The following is a 17,869-nucleotide window of genomic DNA, read 5'->3' on the forward strand; positions in this document are numbered from 1 at the left end:
AGTCACCGAACCCACGTGGGGTGGCGGAATCCAAAAGTTTCCAGCTACGAACAGTTTGCATTTGTTTGTTCCTTGATCACTTTTTTTGGCAAGGGCAGAGACCAAGGTAGCGTGGGGGGGTTAAAAGCGCTTTCCTTGACTGCAGCAGGAAAACGCCGGACTGGAGGGCAAACTCCAAGGGGACAGGGAGGCGGGAGGGAGCCTGAGCCCGAAATCGCCCATCCCCCCCCCCCCCCCAAGCGCTTCAGCCCCTGGGGCACCTCCAGGGACTACTTGCCTCGTGCGTCAGCGACTGGCAGAGCGTCACATATACGCCCCCCCTCCGTTTTGCCCTACTCCACTCCTCCCCTTCTTTTTCCTCCCTCTCCACCTCCCTCCCTCCCCATCTCTTCCCACTCCTCCCTCGCTCTCCCCTAGCGTGTTCCACGCGAGCAGAGAGACCCGGCGGACCCACAGGGTGCCAGAGCACTGAAGAGCTAAAAATATAACGGGTGTGTTAGCAACAGCCTTCCGATTGGTCGGGGGGCAGGGAGAGGCGGTATCTGATTGGGTTTCCTTTCCAACAGCTAGGATTAAGAATGCGGGCCAAGAACCGAGGCGCTCGGCCCAAGGGGACAGTGTGCGTTTGCGCAGTGAGGCATTGCAAAGGATGCTGGTATTTGAAGTTATTCATTAGAGGCAACCTTGGAAATAGGTGGGTTTGAATCCCAGTTCTGTCTGTCCAGCAACCATGTTAAACTTGATTTAATGGCAGCAAGTCTCTTTACATCATCAAACCTGCTTTCTTGTTCTTAAAATGGGGATCGTGTGGAGATTAAATATGATACAGTGTATAAAGCTTGGCTCAAATAGTTGGTATACTTAATTTAGAGGTAACTGTTCAGGGGGGACCTAGGTGGCTCAGTGAGTTAAGCCTCTGACTTTGGCTCAGGTCATGATCTCACATTTGTGAGTTGGAGCCCTCCCTGCGTTGGTCTCTGTGCTGACAGTTCAGAGCCTGCAGCCTGCTTCGGATTCTGTGTCTCTTCTTTCTGTCCCTCTCCTGCTCACGCTCTGTCTCTCTCTCTCTCTCTCTCTCAAAAATAAATAAACATTAAAGGTAACTGTTCAGGCCAAATTGCATCCGACATATCCTGTTCACAGATGTGCATTCCCCAACAAGAAACCCTACTATACAGAATGAAGAGAAAAAAAGGTTAGGGTGAGCTGAAATGAACTGTTCTAGGGAATCTCAGAAAGGAGAGATGGAGTCCATATTAGCAGATTAAAGGTAGACGTCTCCTAACATTTCAGTGCAGGCTGAGGAAGGGCACAGTGAATCCCTGGACAGAAGGCGTTACATTTCTGCGTGTTCCAGCTTTTATTCTAATCTCCCCTGCAGTGCTGGAAACACACCAGGCCTGAGCAATTTAACTGAACAAAACTGAGAAATCCAGCCTCCTTGGCAATTGAGAGCCCTGGGTAAAAAGGGTTGGCATATAAATAGGAAGAAATAAAATAGAGGAGCAAAAGGTAATCACCATTCTTTACTGCTGATGGCTCCATTTGTCGTGTGAGTTGGAGGAGAGTAGGACTTTTTCTCTCCTCAACGTGTGATTTCATCTTGCCAGGGCTTAATTGTGAGCTTAATTCCTACTCAAGCATTCCGCAGTCCCCTCCCATTTTGAATAATCATACGTTGCAAGGTACACACCACGGTTTCAAAATGGTGAGCTTCAGATGCAACCCCCCTGTCTGAGAGTAAGCAAGTTATACCAGATGTTTTGTTGCCTTGGCAAGTCAGGCTGGTTAATAATTAACCCCAATTAACTCTCAGGGGTGAGTCACTCTCTCGTACACACATGCTAGGGTGAGAAATTTTGTAGTTACTTTTATGTTACCTAAGAAAATATTTCCTCAATTTGAATTTTCAGATCCACTGCTCCAGCTGGGCAGGAACAAAGACAACCACAACAAAACTGACTTTGGAGAAGTGATTGGATGCAGGACAAAATGATTTGCTATTTATTCACCACCAATACGTGAGTGAACAAACCTGGCCTTTGCTAAGACACTAAAAATTCAGAGTTCAAAGAAAGTAACATTTTAGTCTTGGTGGTAACAGGCCACTCCGGATGGAGTTGATGAGCAACCAAATAGCTGGGAAAAGATGGGAATTGGAATCCTTTTCTTAAGGCAAGAAAATTTCTATCAAGGCAAATAATCTTTCACCTTTATACCTAGCTTCAAACTACAACTAAAAACCTGCAGGTCAGAATAGAGTGACACAGTTTTTCTGAAATGTAGACAGTTCAGTTTGATTCCCTGGAAACTTTTTCTTTCTTTTTTATTTCCAGTATAGTTAACATACTGAAGTTAATCTTCTTAATTTAGAAGCTGCTAATTGGCAGGCCAAGGTCCACATCTGGTGGATATATTGTCTTGGTGTATACTGACACATTAACATTTTTTAAAATGAGTTGACATTTAATGGGTGCCTGGGTGGCTCAGTCAGTTAAGGGTCTAACTTCAGCTCAGGTCATGATCTCCAGGTTCGTAGGTACAGAGCTTGGATCCTGTTTCAGATTCTGTGTCTCCCTCCCTCTCTGCCCCTCCCCCGTTTGCTCTTTCTTTCCCTCTTTCTCTCTCTCAAAAATAAACATTAAAAAAATTATAAAATGAGTTGACATTTAAAAATTGGGAGATGGCACAAAGATTTTTTAATTTGCCATTTGTCCTAAATTCAAAAGGATCTGGGCATTCCAGGTGGAAATTGTCCGGAGTTGAACAGCAGATATCTCCTTTAGACATGTCCTATGTTCTCTGGTCTCCCCCCAGATTCCCCACACTGAGGCCAAGGGTCATAAATCATTTATCACCCTGTTTGGGCTATTCTTCTCACACCCCTCTTTTTTCAATCAATTATATTGCTTACTCAGACTCTTGAATTTGTGACCCATTTTTCAGTTTAATGTAATAAATAATTGAGTGATTGCCCTGCAGTGGAGGGAGAGGCAAAAGGAGTTCAAGGATTTTACCTAGTTCATTGTTGTGAACTTCTGGATTGGGATTCACAATCCATTAGTACGGTCATGCAATCACTTGGTTTAGTGGGTTTCAGGCAGAAGTTTTAGAATAGAATAGAATAAAATGAAAATATTGGAGCGTGTTTACACAGTAAACGCTTCGTGAAACTTTTCTATGTATATAGTAGGCATGAATAGTCCAAGTGGGAGAGATTGTTGTGGGGTATGGTGTATCTAGAAGCATTCATGAGATGCCAGGAACTTAGAAGGAAGAGGTACCCAGTTGGATGGCTAATGTGAACGTGGAAAGGTATTTTGAACAAGGAAATAGAGTCAAGAAGACAGGATATGTGCAAGGAATGTTCCTTTAACTGCCTGATGAAGTGCACAGAGAGAAGCAAATAGAGGAAAATCTTGGGGGTAGGGAAGAGGGAACCATTTTGAGGCCCTTCCATGCCAAGACTTAAATGTTTATCGATGAAAAAGTAGGATCCCACTGTAAAAGACCTACCATTTATATAAAGACTTCCCGGTAAGTGTAAGGAACTTACAAGGTCAAATTTCATCCTTACAACCTGAAGAGGCAGGCATTATTGTCCTTATTTAACAGATAAGAAAAAAGAAGCAAATAGAGGTTAAATGACTCACCAGAAGTCAAGAGCAGAGCACAATTCAAATACAGGTCTAATTATAAAGCCCACCTATTTCTAATTACACTTTTTTTTTTTTTTAAGTAAGAGCACATGTAATAAGTGCAATGTTTAAAGGTGATTAAATTACCATGTGTGTACAGTGTACTTGAGAAACTGGAAGACACCCATCCTTTCTAGAGCCTGGAATGAATATCAAATACTGAATAGATAATAGTAATGCTCATAAATCCAGGAAAGGGCACCACTTTCTCAGGCTGACCATGATGAGTTCTATTATTTCAACCAGACCTATGTAGGCAATGCTTATTTATTGATCTATTTTTTAGTTAGTACTTATTTAACGATGGAGAGAAACACTTAATTTTTAAGACCATTTTGATTCTTTGTGGACATACACAGTTGGCTGACATCATTTTCTAGTTCTCGCCCCAGAACTCTATGTCGTTAGAGGTTAAAATTCAGTTTGTAAGTGATGTTTTCCCAACAGAGAATTTGGTGCTAGCTATTATCCTAATTTTTAAAACTGAAAAGGATTTAGGGGCGCCTCGGTGGTTCAGTTAAGCGTCTGACAACTGGATTTCGGCTCAGGTCATGATTTTGCGGTTCATAGGATCGAGCCCTGCATGGGGCTCCATGCCGACAGCACGGAGCCTGTTTGGGATTCTCTGCCTCTGACTCTCTCTTTTGCAAAATAAATAAATAAACTAAGAACTTTTTTTAATTGAAAAGGACTTAATTAAGTCCAAAATAGACAGTAATTTAAGGATTCCAGCTCCAGGGCCATTTACTTCATCTCTGGTGTTCTTAACTCATTAATTGTATTGTTCTCTTGGCCTCTGAAAGGAAACAAACCAAGCATGGGATTATGGAACTAGGTGACAGAGGAACAGAGTTCAGCAGAATTCACTGGGCTAAGGTTGAACTTGCTCCATTCAGCAGTGGAGCATGGAGGGGGTATGCCCTTGAAATCCTTTGGGTGTTAATTGTAAACTTGCTTGCCATGCCTCTCAGAGGCACACTTGCTGAGGCTGAAGGAGCACAGTTCAAGTGGTGTTTTGCTCAAATTAAGTAGCTTTTGATACATTTGTAGATGCAAGATGTTACGTGGACCAGAGTGGTTAATAAGCAAGTTTAAAAGGTTGGTTTGTTTTTATCCAAAATATTTTTAACTTCTATTACACATTAAAACTAAAGGGACTATAGAATCAATACCCATTCTAATTATAATCTGAAAATGATCTAGTCTCTACAATGTTGACACACCGTAATCCCCCCCAACTATGCTTTAGAACTGCTCAGAGAGCTCCCCAAACACACTGCCCATTCAGATTGTTTCGCCAATACAGAGGTACATATCCACGGACCCCACCCCCTTTGCCTGTTAAGTTCCAACATATCCTTCAAAGCCCAGTTTATCATCTGGTTTAACTTTAATTATTCATTTAATACTGAGTACCTGCTACCTGCTGAGCCAGACAGACTTGGTTACTGCCATCAGGGAACCAGCCTAAAGGAGGACTGTCAATAATTACTAGACACTGTAATCATAATAATAGGGTGCTATGTGGGCATATTGACAAGAGGAACTGATTTAGATTGGGGGTCGGGAGGCATCTTTTGAAGAAATATTATCTAAGGTCTGAAGGATGTGTAACAGCTGAGCAAAAGGGGGACTGAGCATTAGGAAGCTTAATAGGTAAAAAGCAGAGGCAGGAAGGAAACCAGCAGAGGAACTGAAAGGAGGCCCAGGGGCTGGAGTGTGAACAGAGTGGCAGGAGGAGATGGGGAAACCCTTCAAGATTATTACCCCTGAGGTGCCCCCAACCTAGGCCAAGGACCCTTCCTTTGTGCACCCTCTCTGGGTTATTCTAAACTGCTTCTGGCAGCTTCCCTTATTAAATTCTCTGAAGGTAGAGATTATATTTTAATTCAATTTTTGACCCTTGATAGATCACAATTAATCAAGTTTTGTTGATCTAAATCAAAGCTCTGACAAGTAATCAGAAGACGATCATATCTTTCCTTGTCTTTGCCACTAAATTTCAGTGTAACCTTGGGCGAAGACCCTGCATTCCTAAAAGGATTCAAAACCAGTTTCAAATCCATGGTGTCAGGGGTGCCTGGGTGGCTCAGTTGGTTAAGCATCTGACTTTGGTTCAGGTCGTTATCTCATGGCTAGTGAGTTTGAGGCCCATGTTGGGCTCTGTACTGACAGCTGAGCCTGGAGCCTGCCTCAGATTGTGTATTTCCCTCTTTCTCTGCCCCTCCCCTGCTCATGCTCTCTCAGAAATGAAGAAAACATTAAAAATTCAAATCCATGGCATCAAAGACCACTTGACTGGAAGTCTCAAGTTATGATTGTACCTTCATTTTTTTTTAAAGTTTTTGAGTGTGAGGAGACGGGAGAGGCAGAGGATTGGAAGTAGGCTCTGTGCTGACAGCAGAGAGCCAGACACAGGGCTTGAACTCACAAACCAATGAAATCAAGATGAGAGCTGAAGTCAAATGCTTAACTGACTGAGCCATCCAGGTGCCCCAGTGACTGCGCCTCTTTAGGATAACCTGCTGATCACCTCTAGCAGGCAGAAACACCTCTAGTCTTGTTAGGGTGAAGGATGCGTCTGAATTCCCCCTTATTCTGTTTATTTACTTAAAAAAAAAAAAAAAAAAAAAAGGAAACATATCCTTGATGTGAGTATATGTGCACTTTATGAAATAAATCAACCCTGTTCAGTTCTCTGAACTTATCAACTTGAACACATTTTGCTGGAAGCCATTTCTTCAGTTCAAGTTAAACAGGAAGAAAAGTAAGTTTCTAAAAACAACTTTGATTTGCCTATAATGAAAGGAGTCAATGGTTTAGAATTCCTTCTGGTAGTAATAAGAGAACAAGGTGCTTGATGAATCCCCATGCATCTACCCTGAACTACAAATTCCTAGGTGACTAAAATAAATTCCTAGAGTCAAATTGGGACTGTGACTGAATACCAGAAAAGAAACACCTGTTTTATTAATACAACAGCAACAGAAAGGGTTTCCAAGTTCTTAGAAGAATAACATGAACAGGCACCACCTGCTAAGCGTTACAAGATTAAATGCCCACACTGATTGTGGTGAGAGCTCCCCACCACACTGCAGATGCCTCATCAACGGCAGCTGCCATGAGAGCTGCTGCCCAGAACAGGCTCCTCACTGCGCTAGCTTCGTGGGCAATTCCTCAAACAAAAGACTGAAATGATGCGATTCCTGTTTCAGAAGCTCTTGGTGTAGAGACAAGATATCAATTTGGAAACCAGAGGCTTGTTTCTCGAGTTCAAGAAAAATCACGGACCAATCTATCAATTTTTCTCTGCTATCGTCTGCCAGAGTGCTCTGTGAAGATTTCTTTCCTGTTCCCACGTGTCTGGGTAAGAGGAGAGGTGGAGAGGTACCAGTGTACTAACAGGCACTCGGGTGGTGCTCTGTGCTCCGCTCACTCTCTGCTGGTGGTAGTAGGTGTCTTTTCTGGCAGCTGCAGCAGCTTGGTGGGAGGAAAAGGCCACCCACCGATCACCTCTTCTTGAAGCCGTATTTTTTGCGTTCATAGAAGAGATCTGTCTTAGAGCTCCCCAAATTGACAATCTTTGGGCAGCCATCTCTCTGGAAAACAGAATAGAGAAGTTGTTAAAAGTCTTTGAGTCTGAACTGAACTTTTGATCCATAGGTTTAGCCATTTACCTACCTGTTCAGTTATCCTATTCAATCTATCATCAAGAATTTATTAAGCATCTAGAATGTGCCCAGGGCCTGTCCACTCTCTACCTAGGGTGGCCTGCACTTACAATATTGGACTCTCAGGGAGCGTGGAGCCTGCTTTGGATTCTGTATCTCCCTCTCTCAAAAATAAACATTAAAAAAAAGAATGTTGGATTCTCAGCCCACTTCTGTTGCTAATCTGATACAGCTGAGGTAGAATTTAACTCTTAAGATATCCAAAGGGTTTTCTTCAAGTGAGAAGACACAGTATTAATCATCTACAGATCAAGCTCTCTAGCTCTCCTCCCCTAGCTCAAGAAAGGGAAGAATACCACCAAGGAAAAAAAAAACCTGAAGGCTTTAGGAAATAGTACTTTACATGTTAAATACAGTAGGAGAAAACTGGGCTTGATGTGTCCTTATGAATTCACTGAATTTGACACATGGTCTTGGGGGAAGAGTGTTCCTGTGCTAGAGATGGCTGTTGAAGGTCTATAATCTGATTTGTAATGACATGTTCCCCTGGCCATTTTGTGAGCTTGAGTGGTTTCAGTGAAGCCTCTGGGAAGCTGTGTTCTGCAGAAATGAGGACTCCATCAGTTGATCTGGGATGATGGGTAAGAAAACTGGGGGAGGCGTTATTAGAGAAAACCTTCACAGGTCTGATTTTATTAAACCCCTACGTTAAAGGAGGTTGCTCCCTGTGACGAGGGGCTTTAGAATGAATGAATTAATCAAGTCCTTAGACATCTCATTTCTAATTTAGTTGACTTCTCTTTTGGGGGATCGATATAATATTGTACAAAAACCTCTACGGGCGCCTGGGTAGCTCAGTTAAAGCATCTGACTCTTGATCTCAGCTCAGGTCATGATCTTGTGGTTCATGGGACTGAGCTCTGCACTGGGTTCCGTGCTGACGGCTAAGAGCCTGCTTGGGATTCTCTTTCTGCCCCTCTGTCCTCTCAAAATAAATAAACATTAAAAAAAAAAACAAACTCTAAACATGCAAAGGCAACACTAACATCTGATTACTTTCTAAAAACTACATAGGAACTACCATCTGGGGGGTGCCTGGGTGGCTCAGTCGGTTAAGCCTCTGACTTCGGCTCAGGTTGAAGTTTCCCTCTCTCTCTCTCTCTGCCCCTTCCCTGCTCATGCTCTGTCTCTCTCTCAAAATAAACATTAACAAAAAATTAAACAACAACAACAAAACTATCATCTGAGTAGCTTGTGTGCTAAGGGAGCCTGGGAGGGGGCTCAGCCCCACCAACAGTTCCCTAGGTGAACTTAAGCTATGTAATCCGTATTCAAAGTCCTGGTACAAATGAAGGAACAGCTGCCCCTCACGGCTGAAGGTCTGGTATTACATAGGACAGTGCTCTAAGCTATCTTTAGAGATGCTATGACGACAGCCTGGTTAGGCTTACTGTGCCTAAATGATTTGCATGACTGTGGGCAAGTCACTTCTCTTTGGAGTTGTATTCCCCAACTGTAAAATAAGTGGGCCAGAGCAGGTCAATGTTTACAAACTACAGAGAGCCCCAGAGAGTCCTGAGAGGTGATATAAGAATCCATCCTCCAAACTGGGTAGCTCCATTCTCACTCATAGTTTAGGTCAAGATAGTAGGCTCTGGAGCCAGGCTACCTGAGTTTTGGTAAGTTACTAAGTATATAATCAGCCCTTGATAAATCCTAAGAAACTGCCAAAAACAACTATCAACAATTTCACTATGGTTCAACCACACACACACACACACACACACACACACACACACACACACACTCTCTCTCTCTCTCTCTCTAGGTTTCTGTGTAGGATACTTAAAAAGATTTTTTTTTATTTTTAAGTAATCTTTATATCCAATGTGGGGCTCAAACTTACAACCCTGCTATCAAGAGTTGTATGCTCTACCGACTGAGCCAGCTAGGCACCCCTGTGTAAGATACTTTTAGAAGATAGGACTCTATGTATTAAAAAACAGTTGGAGGGGCGCGTGGGTGGCTCAGCTGGTTGAGCGTCCTACTTCAGCTCAGGTCATAATCTTAGGATATGTAGGTTCGAGCCCCGCATTGGGCTCTGTGCTGACAGTGCCGAGCCTGCTTAGGATTCTCTCTCTCTTCCTCACTCTCTGCCCCTCCCTTGTTCACGCTGTCTCTCTCTCAAAACAAAACCTTAAAAAAAATTTTAATAATAAAAGTTGGAAAACCAATGTACTAGATTAAGAGATCTTTGATTTTTATGGACTTCTCTTCACAGATCCACAGGTTTCCTGTTTTGTTGCCTAAGCACTCCTGCCTTTTATTTTCTATACATCTCCCAAGGGTCTAAATGTTGTGCGAGATGAGGATGTGTTCTCTGTAACTGGCTGGCTTTTGCTGAGTATGCTGTGAATGAACAGCATGAAGAGGAAGATGGAAGGACTGGTAAGAAACCTTAGAGGTTGAAACAGCATTTGTTTTGTGTATGTGTGTGTGTGTGTATATAAAATATTTATTTATTTTTGGAAGAGCGCAAGCAGGGGAGGAGCAGAGAGAGGGGGACAGAGGATCTGAAGTGGGCTCTGTGCTGACAGGCTGACAGTAGCAGGTTTGATGTGGGGCTTGAACTCATGAACAGTGAGATCATGACCTGAGCCAAAGTTGGATGCTTACCTGACTGAGCCACCCAGGTGCTCCTACAAGTATTTGTGAGCTGAGCTAGAAGGTATTTTAAAAATACCTGCAAAAGTCTGCCAGTAGCTCTTTTAGCAACCGCATGTCTAAATACTAAAAATTTCACCCTTTTTCAGCCCTTCCAGAGGATTGGCAGATTTCCCCATTCCTAGCATAGGGAACTTTTAATTTTAGGCAGCTGTAGCTTGAATTGTAAATACATCTTATGGCCATTTAATTTCTAAAATTTCATTAAAAATCTTGGGGCGCCTGGGTGGCTCAGTCGGTTGGGTGTCCGACTTCAGCTCAGGTCATAATCTCACCGTCTGTGAGTTCAGGCCCCGTGTCAGGCTCTGTGCTGACAGTTTAGAGCCTGGAGCCTTTAGATTCTGTGTCTCCCTCTCTCTCTCTATGCCCCTCCCCTGCTCATGCTCTGTCTCAAAAATAAATTAAAAAAATAAAAATAAAAACATAAAAAAAAAATAAAAATAAAAACTTAATGGGGCGAGGGTCAAAGAGGGAGAGAGAGAGAATCCCAAGCAGGCTCCATGCTCAGCACAGACCCCAGGATCATGACCTGAACTGAAACCAAGAGCTGGATGCTCAACCAAGCCACCCAAGTGCCCCATTTTTAGATTTTATTTTTAAGTAATCTCTACACCCAATGTGGGGCTCATACTTACAACCCTAAGATCAAGAGTCGCATGTTCTATTGACTGAGCCAGGCAGGTGCCTGTTTTTTTGTTTTTGTTTAAGTAAACTCTACTGCCCAACGTGGAGCCCAAACTCAGGACTCCAAGATCAAGAGTCTGCATGCTTTACCAACTGAGCTGGCCAGGCACCCCAAATGCTGTTCATTCTTTTGACAATTGTTTAGTCAATACCATGTAAAAAGCAGACTGTACATTGGTTTGGGACCTTAACGACAGCGTCATGTTTTCCTTCGGAAAGACCTTCAATCTCTCAATAAATGTATCCATGAGGTAATAAGGATTATTACTTCCTTTTTGGAGAATTCCACAAAGTCATCCACATTTGTAGCAAAGACTTGAATATGGGCTTTCTGTCTCTTAGTATGGTGTTTTCACTACTAGGGTTTCCCAGAGGCAAAAAACCCAAAACTTTCCCATGTTTAAGAAGTTGTAAGGAAGTAAATTTATGAATTAACTTTGAAAAACATCAAGTATTTTTAATCAGTCTAATGGGCTCTGCTGTTCAGTAAGCAGAGCATAGTAGAAATAGTGAGAGGGAGAGGCATCCTTAACCACACTGAGAAGAGTAATGCAGTGAGGTGGTTTGAGTGAATGCTTTGAGTTTGACTATCCATTCTCAAAGGGGATGAAAGCATCTTCGATATTTACCAGGGTTTGTGATTTAAAGTTCATCCTCAGCCAACAAAATCTTACTTCTCTTCTTAGGAAAAAAATTATAATTTGAATTTTAACTTTTCTCTTTAGGGGAGCAATAATGAAACAAAAAACATGAGAAACATGGAGTCAGATAACCTGGGTCTAGTCCTACGTCTGCCATTGATTAGCCATGTGACCTTGGGCCAAGTTGCTTAACATCTGGAAGCCTTACTTTTTCTTGTTTTTATCACGAAGAACTTTTGGAAAAGAATGTTTAGCATAGTTTGGGGCACAAAGGAGGAGCTCTACGAATGTTAGCAGCTATTCTTATCTTCTGGTTGGGAAAGCTGAAGAAAATGGTTAAGCAAAAGGAGCAAAGAAATTGAGGGTTAAGCAGGGATCAGATCAGCATGATGCTGTATTATAAGAAGCTACAAATTAGTCCCCTGGCAGCAGTACCCACAGATATTCTCCCTAACTCCTGCCTATTCTTGAAGCTGAAAAACTAAGTGAGAAGAACCTGTCTAGTTTACTGGTCTAATTCGCTTATAAATTATGAAAACAGCAGGAAGAGGAGTACAATAACTGGGGTTGCTTTGGTTACAGAAGGATTTCTGCATAGGAAAAAGTCTTAGGCACTTATCTACACAATGATCTGAAAGGCTGAGAGGCTGGATCATGTCACTGGACTGCTTTGTGTTCCTAGGAAACTACTGCCGAGTATACGTAAGCTAAGCGCTATCTCAAGCATCCTCAGAACATTCCTGTACAGTATGAAGTAGGCGAAGTGATGTCTACAATAATTCTCAGGAACAGAATGAAGCATGAAGATCCAAAGGTATCGATCAGTTAACATACCACATTGCAGGTAAGTCAGACAGTAATTAACATTTATTAGGCACTCTGGTCACAAGCTTATTCCAGACAAGAACTCTAGCTACAACAATGCAAAAGTTCAGGAAAATGTTGTCCTTAAGGACTCTGTAGCTAGTTTAAGAGCTGTTCATACTGTCTCTTCACTGCTGTTGCCTTTCCATGGTTTTACTGTTTATAAATTACAAATAATTACCAAACACCTACTATATACAGACACGGAGCACTCCTATGAATGACTTACAGGGGAAGCACCAAAAACATGGACGATGCTTATAATATATATCAAGCACTGTACCAAGAACTCAGGTAAAAGATCGATAAATACCTAAACCAAGGTCCTTTCTTTAAAGCAGTGCAACCTAGCTGGTGCATCAGATCGATAAGGATATGCTTTGAGAGTCAAAGGTAAATGCAAATCAGTTTAGGACAGGACACCAACTGAAATTATATTTTTGGTATTTTATCTATGACCTTTCTCATCTCCCTAAAAAATCAGAAGACATGATGATATAAGGAACAGTCTTATCTGGCCAGGTATGTTCCACTTCCTGGGAGTAGACAGGATCCAAATATGTAGACTGCCGGGGAGGCTGGAGGTTTCTACTCAAAATAGGCACATCCTACCAGAAGGACTTACAAAAGGACGACAAGGTATAATGGGGACATCACTGGGTTTAGTCAGATAGGCTGTGTTTGTCACTTATTGTCCGAGTTAGAGACTGTAAAATGGGGATAATAACAATCCCTACTTAACAAAGTTGTTGTGAAGAATAAAGAATGACAGGGGAGCTTGGGTGGCTCTATCAGTTAAGTGTTCGACTTTCGATTTCAGCTCAGGTCATGATCTCATGGTCTTGAGATGGAGTTCTGTTTGGCTCTGAGCTAGGTGTGAAGCCTGCTTAAGATTTTCTCTCCCTCCCTCTGCCCCTCCCCTGCTCTGTCTCTGTCTCTCAAAAAAAAAAATGAATGACATCTATAACTACCTATTCTTTGCACGTGTGAACATTAAGAATCATGTTATCTTTTGCTTTACCCTAAATTAGGTATCCAGCTACCTTCTATTAGCTTAATGGTACTATTATCACACTTTTTCACTGTGCCGTAAGAAGAAGAAAACAAGCTAATGCACAGTCTCCCATCCCCCTAAGAAGCCTTCTGCCTCCAACCTAAACAAAAAGAGTAAAACTTGCCTTTAGTATAGATCTACAAGCCCTCTATCCTAGCATTTGGCTAAAGAAATTGAATGTCCACTGCCACCACACAATGTCAAGGGGCAAACATGTCACAAGACTGAATGACAATTCTGTAATATCAAACCAAAGGCATTCTTTAGCCAGTTAAAGTGGAAATCAACACGAGTTGTCCCAAATTCAACTGTCACCACATCCACTCTAACAATTTTTAATGACAGTAAAGAGAATTACTGAGTATATTACACACTATGTACTGTGCCAGGACTCACAAAGCGCAGGATGTTGTTTCTGAATAAGAATAATCAGAGAGAGACATCAAAGGAATAGAGAGAGGGCTCTCCAAATTGCTGACGTTGACAAAGACTTGCTTCTTTTGCATTTTAGCCCTTGATGCAAAATAACTGCCTTTTATTGGACTACACCTAGCTCAGCTCCCAGAACTTAATGAAATTATAACCTACGTGACCAGCTCAACATAGTAATCTCAACAGACCACAGGTGTTTGCCATCGTTGTCAAAGAGTTACTAAATAAAAGCAGCAAAGATCAGATGAAAATCTTGGTATACACTCACATCCTTCTCTTGGATGGTGCACTCCTTACAGTAATAGGCATCAGAAACTCCAGGGCCTCCACAGATCACACAGCGCCCTTGGTAAGAGCCATAATTACACTCATCACATATGCGCACCAGAGTGCAGGGACGCACGTAGGAGTCACAGATCACACACTTGCCATCACCTGTGAGAAGAGAGAATGGAATTATGCTCACCTCCTCAGGTCTACTGCCCTCCTCCTGCTGTGGGGATATACACTAGTATCCACCTGAGAGTGACTTTAGGACCCTCTATTTTGGCCAACTCACAACTCAGTGTCCACCTCAATCCCCTCAACACAGAAATTCACCAACCAATATATAACGAACTTAGAACATCACTTAGTAGACGATAAGTCTATATGACTCCTGGTAAAGAACCATGTGTGTGTTGGGACGGGGTCGGGCTATCTCCTGTCCAAAATCAAAAGATTTTTCTCAAGACCTAACCCTGTTTAAAACGTGCGAATTAGAGTGGTGAGGTGGAGAGGGCCCTCGGTTGCAGCCTAGCTTTCAGTGTTCACATACTTCCAGGCACATCTACTCAAAGTCCTCTTTGTGGCACTGCTGGAAATGCCCACTGGCTGGCTCTACACAAACTGTGAGGGGGGAGGAGTGGGGTGTTTAGGAGGGCGTGTTCCACTCACATTTCTCACACAGTCTTCCGATAGCTGCAAAGGCAAAGATGGTACAGTTAGAATTGGCTTGGACGAAGAGGGGAAAGACATCTTCGAGCAAGGGCTGCAGTGAGCCCCGAGGGATCTTAACCATCTTACTCTCATAAGCTTCCATCCGAAGCAAACCCACATCCTCCTGAGGCCGCTCCCAGGACCTAGGCAATCTGAGTTTCTCCTGACCTCACCTCGGCCGTCCGCCTCTGGCTCCCAGCACGCGCGCGCCCGCCCTCTTTTGAAGAGGCGGCAAATCGGCGCGCTCTCACGCTACCGACCGTGAGGCGGGAAACGTGGCGCCTCCGAGGCAAAACCCTAAGGATGAGATGGGAACCTCCGACCCCTGGGCTCTTAATACTATCCCCACCCAGACACCCGGGGGCCAGAAGCCGCCTCACCAACACCAGCCTGCTTGCGGCAAAAGATCAAATCCGGATGATGTTTGGCCATAACTCCGACACCAGCCGGCCACCGGAAGTTTAAGGAACTTCCGTCCGCCCTTTAACCTCCATTTTCCAGCCTCCCGGTTGCTGTGATTGGTCCTCCAGGCTTCACCAAGTTCCGCCCGCTCTCGCGCGATCAAAACCCTTCAGTTAAACAGGAGTCTCCGTCGTAGTTGGCGAGCCAGGTCCTGGCAGGGACGTAAAAGTGTTTTGAAAAAAAAATGCCTTTCCCAGATATGGATGGAAGAGACAAGTGAAGTTTGTCCTTCCATAATACATCTTTGTGGCCAGTATTTACTGCCGCCAGTGTTTTTCTGCAGCTGTTTTCCTTTCAGGCCTTCGTCTCTAACGGGAGCTCCGCCCACTGCGCTCCCTGGGCTCTGGCACCTCCACAGAGGCCCCACCTTCACCGTTGCGAGTTTCTCTTCAAGCCACGCCCCTTCCCGAAAGCTTTAAATACGCAGTATTGTACGTCATTTTCATGCGACCTCATCTTTGTCAGTGAACAAAATGGCGTCTTACAGTCTACTGGTGACCCGGCTGCAGGTGAGCCAACTCAGGGACCTCTGGGTTCACGAGGGCGGGGTACCTCCTACTGTGCCTGCGGCTGTGGGCGAGGCAAGGCGAGGCGGGCCCGACCTCCCGCCGACTTTTCCTGTACCCGTCCCGGCCGCGGGCCCAGCGCCGGTGCCCGCTCCTCCCGCGCCCGAGGTCAAGGCGTCCCCGGCTCAGCACTCCCAGTCCTGGGAAGCGCCCGGTGGGAAGCGTAGGTCTCAGAAACGGCGGCCAGGTGAAGAGTGGAGGCACCCCTTTCTGAGGACTTCACTCCTCTCTCTTGTAGGGTTTCTTTTCTTTCCTCAAGGTGAGGACAAGGTGACTGGGGGGCGCGGTCGTTGTTGAGTCCACTAGGCCCGGGGTCTGAAAGGCCTCACTTCTCATCTTCCGGCAGCAGAGACTTGTTAGCCGGCTGCATCTACGATTGTCCGGCCTGGAGTCTGGAGAAGAGATTAGTATTCTGTTCGTTTTAAGAGTGTTTTGCGGAACATATAGCCGAGAAGGCAAGGGGACTTTCCGGGCCCAGACTTAGTAAATAGTAATAACAAGAGACTTTCTTCTTTGCAAGATTGCCAAGACTGTTTTCATTCCTCATATTATTTGATTCATACAATCATCTGGTGAGATGATTCTCATTCGATAGGTGGCGAAACTGCTAGAAAGTAGGTGAAAGTTTCAGCTCTTTTGAGTGTCACCGAAGTGTTGTGGCCTGAGCATCTGCCCAACTTACCCTTTGGTTCTTGTTCTTGTCAGCCTGCCTTCACAGAACTTCTCTGGGCCAGAGTATGATCCTTCAGCTAATACTTGTATTTGTGAGAGTACCTGCATAGAGTATTTTGAGCTCACAGTTAGTTGCTTCTCAATTACAAGGTGGGAGGATAAAGAGACTCAACGGTTTGACCTTGACTCTTCTGTTATGAACCATCTAGGAAATTGACTGTGATGCCAGATTTTTTTTCCCCCTCGTAACTTGACAGCACCAGGAAGGAGTTATATGCAAGGTTTCAATATCAAGCATGTGTTTTGTTAATAACAATCAAACAGTAAAGTAGACATTCTCTGACAACCTTTACATTTTAACTTTGTGAATCTACTTTGAATCAAGTGGCACAACTTTGATGATAAAATTAAAGAAGTTATGTGCTGTACTCTCTCGGGAAGCGTTGTGTTACTAGGGTTGTTATTGTTTTTTTTTTTAAGTCACGTTGCTGAAATTTAGACCATATGGTTTAAAATGAAATCATCATTTATCTTAAATACTTCTGATCTCTCAATTCTGGGCAAGGACAAGGGGTTTGCTCTAATTGTTTTTTTAAGATTTTTTGATTCCCGAGGTTAACGTTATAGAAATACAGGTGGTTGTTTTTTCCTGATCCTGCTCTCTCATAATGTAATGATGTCAGGCAATATTATTTGATGGTTAAATCATTACGGATTTAGTGGTCTTGGAAGAGAGGATCAATATCATGGGATTTCTGAACTGAAAAAAGATCTTGGAAAGCATGAGTGTTAGGCTGGTATAGAAGGAGATCTGGGCCATAGTTCATATTCTGTCCTAACCCTGTGACCTTGAGCAAATTACTTCTGAATTCTGGTTTCCTCATCTGTCAGTTTGGGATGATCTTCATTGACAAATGTTTATTGAATACTTGGTAATAAGCTTCCATTCAGATTGTGAATAAGAAATAAGAAAATGTGATATTTTTGTTTGTGATCATCATATAGTTCTACTTCCTTTTTTACAGATGGATAATCCAAGACCTTGAGAGCCTAGGTGACTTACAGTAGCAGAGTGAGGATTAAAATCCAGGTGTCCTTGTTTGTTCATTCACCTAAGATGAGTGAACAACATTATATACCGCACTGCCTCTCAATAGCCAGGCTGTCTTAAGTAATGGCTAGTTAACACTGTCCTCTGAGAGCCTTGTAAATTTACCTCTTTTATGTTTAGCTACATTTGAGAGGTGGTGGTACTACCTTAGTTGTTGTGTCTGCAGGACCCTGTCCATGCATTCAGTTTATTCCTACCTCATTCACTGCATATTTATTGATACCTACTACTTGCTTCGGATACAATGATAGGCGAAGCAGACAGTTCCCCTTTTCATGGAACTTCTGTATTCTAATGTATTTTACTGCAGAT

At 43.3% G+C, this 17,869-nt stretch overlaps 2 protein-coding genes and 1 long non-coding RNA gene across 4 annotated transcripts in view; 2 read left to right on the forward strand and 1 right to left on the reverse strand.

Moving 5' to 3' along the window:
• The first annotated feature begins 223 nt into the window (after window positions 1–223).
• LOC123590978 lies at window positions 224–13,951 on the forward strand. Its single transcript, XR_006709062.1, has 5 exons — window positions 224–694; window positions 1,914–2,021; window positions 9,716–9,817; window positions 12,101–12,262; window positions 13,848–13,951. It is a non-coding gene; the product is annotated as an uncharacterized LOC123590978 (long non-coding RNA).
• PHF5A (PHD finger protein 5A) lies at window positions 6,644–15,257 on the reverse strand. The gene is made up of 4 exons (XM_045464678.1): window positions 15,127–15,257; window positions 14,705–14,728; window positions 14,037–14,203; window positions 6,644–7,297 (listed from the first exon to the last, which is right to left on the reverse strand). Exons 1-4 carry the CDS (start codon window positions 15,176–15,178, stop codon window positions 7,208–7,210), a joined length of 333 nt encoding a protein of 110 aa, XP_045320634.1. The 5' UTR covers window positions 15,179–15,257; the 3' UTR covers window positions 6,644–7,207.
• Window positions 15,258–15,609: 352 nt separating this feature from the next.
• ACO2 (aconitase 2) overlaps window positions 15,610–17,869 on the forward strand; it is a 56,416-nt gene continuing 54,156 nt past the window's right edge. For both annotated transcript variants that reach the window (XM_045464673.1, XM_045464674.1), the window contains exon 1: window positions 15,610–15,717. In XM_045464673.1, coding sequence (XP_045320629.1) covers window positions 15,682–15,717 — 36 coding nt within the window. In that variant the 5' untranslated portion in view covers window positions 15,610–15,681. The remainder of the gene's footprint in view (window positions 15,718–17,869) is intronic.

This window comes from Leopardus geoffroyi, chromosome B4 (assembly GCF_018350155.1).
Source record: "Leopardus geoffroyi isolate Oge1 chromosome B4, O.geoffroyi_Oge1_pat1.0, whole genome shotgun sequence".
Lineage (NCBI taxonomy): Eukaryota > Metazoa > Chordata > Mammalia > Carnivora > Felidae > Leopardus > Leopardus geoffroyi.

What these genes read in the sequence shown, in the direction of transcription:
- PHF5A (XM_045464678.1), bottom strand. Translation starts at nt 15,178, where the DNA reads ATGGCCAAACATCATCCGGATTTGATCTTTTGCCGCAAGCAGGCTGGT. An exon ending in CCGCAAGCAGGCTGGTGTTG is followed by an intron (nt 14,729 to 15,126) that starts GTGAGGCGGCTT and finishes TTGCCTTTGCAG; the next exon opens with CTATCGGAAGACTGTGTGAG. An exon ending in CGGAAGACTGTGTGAGAAAT is followed by an intron (nt 14,204 to 14,704) that starts GTGAGTGGAACA and finishes CTCTTCTCACAG; the next exon opens with GTGATGGCAAGTGTGTGATC.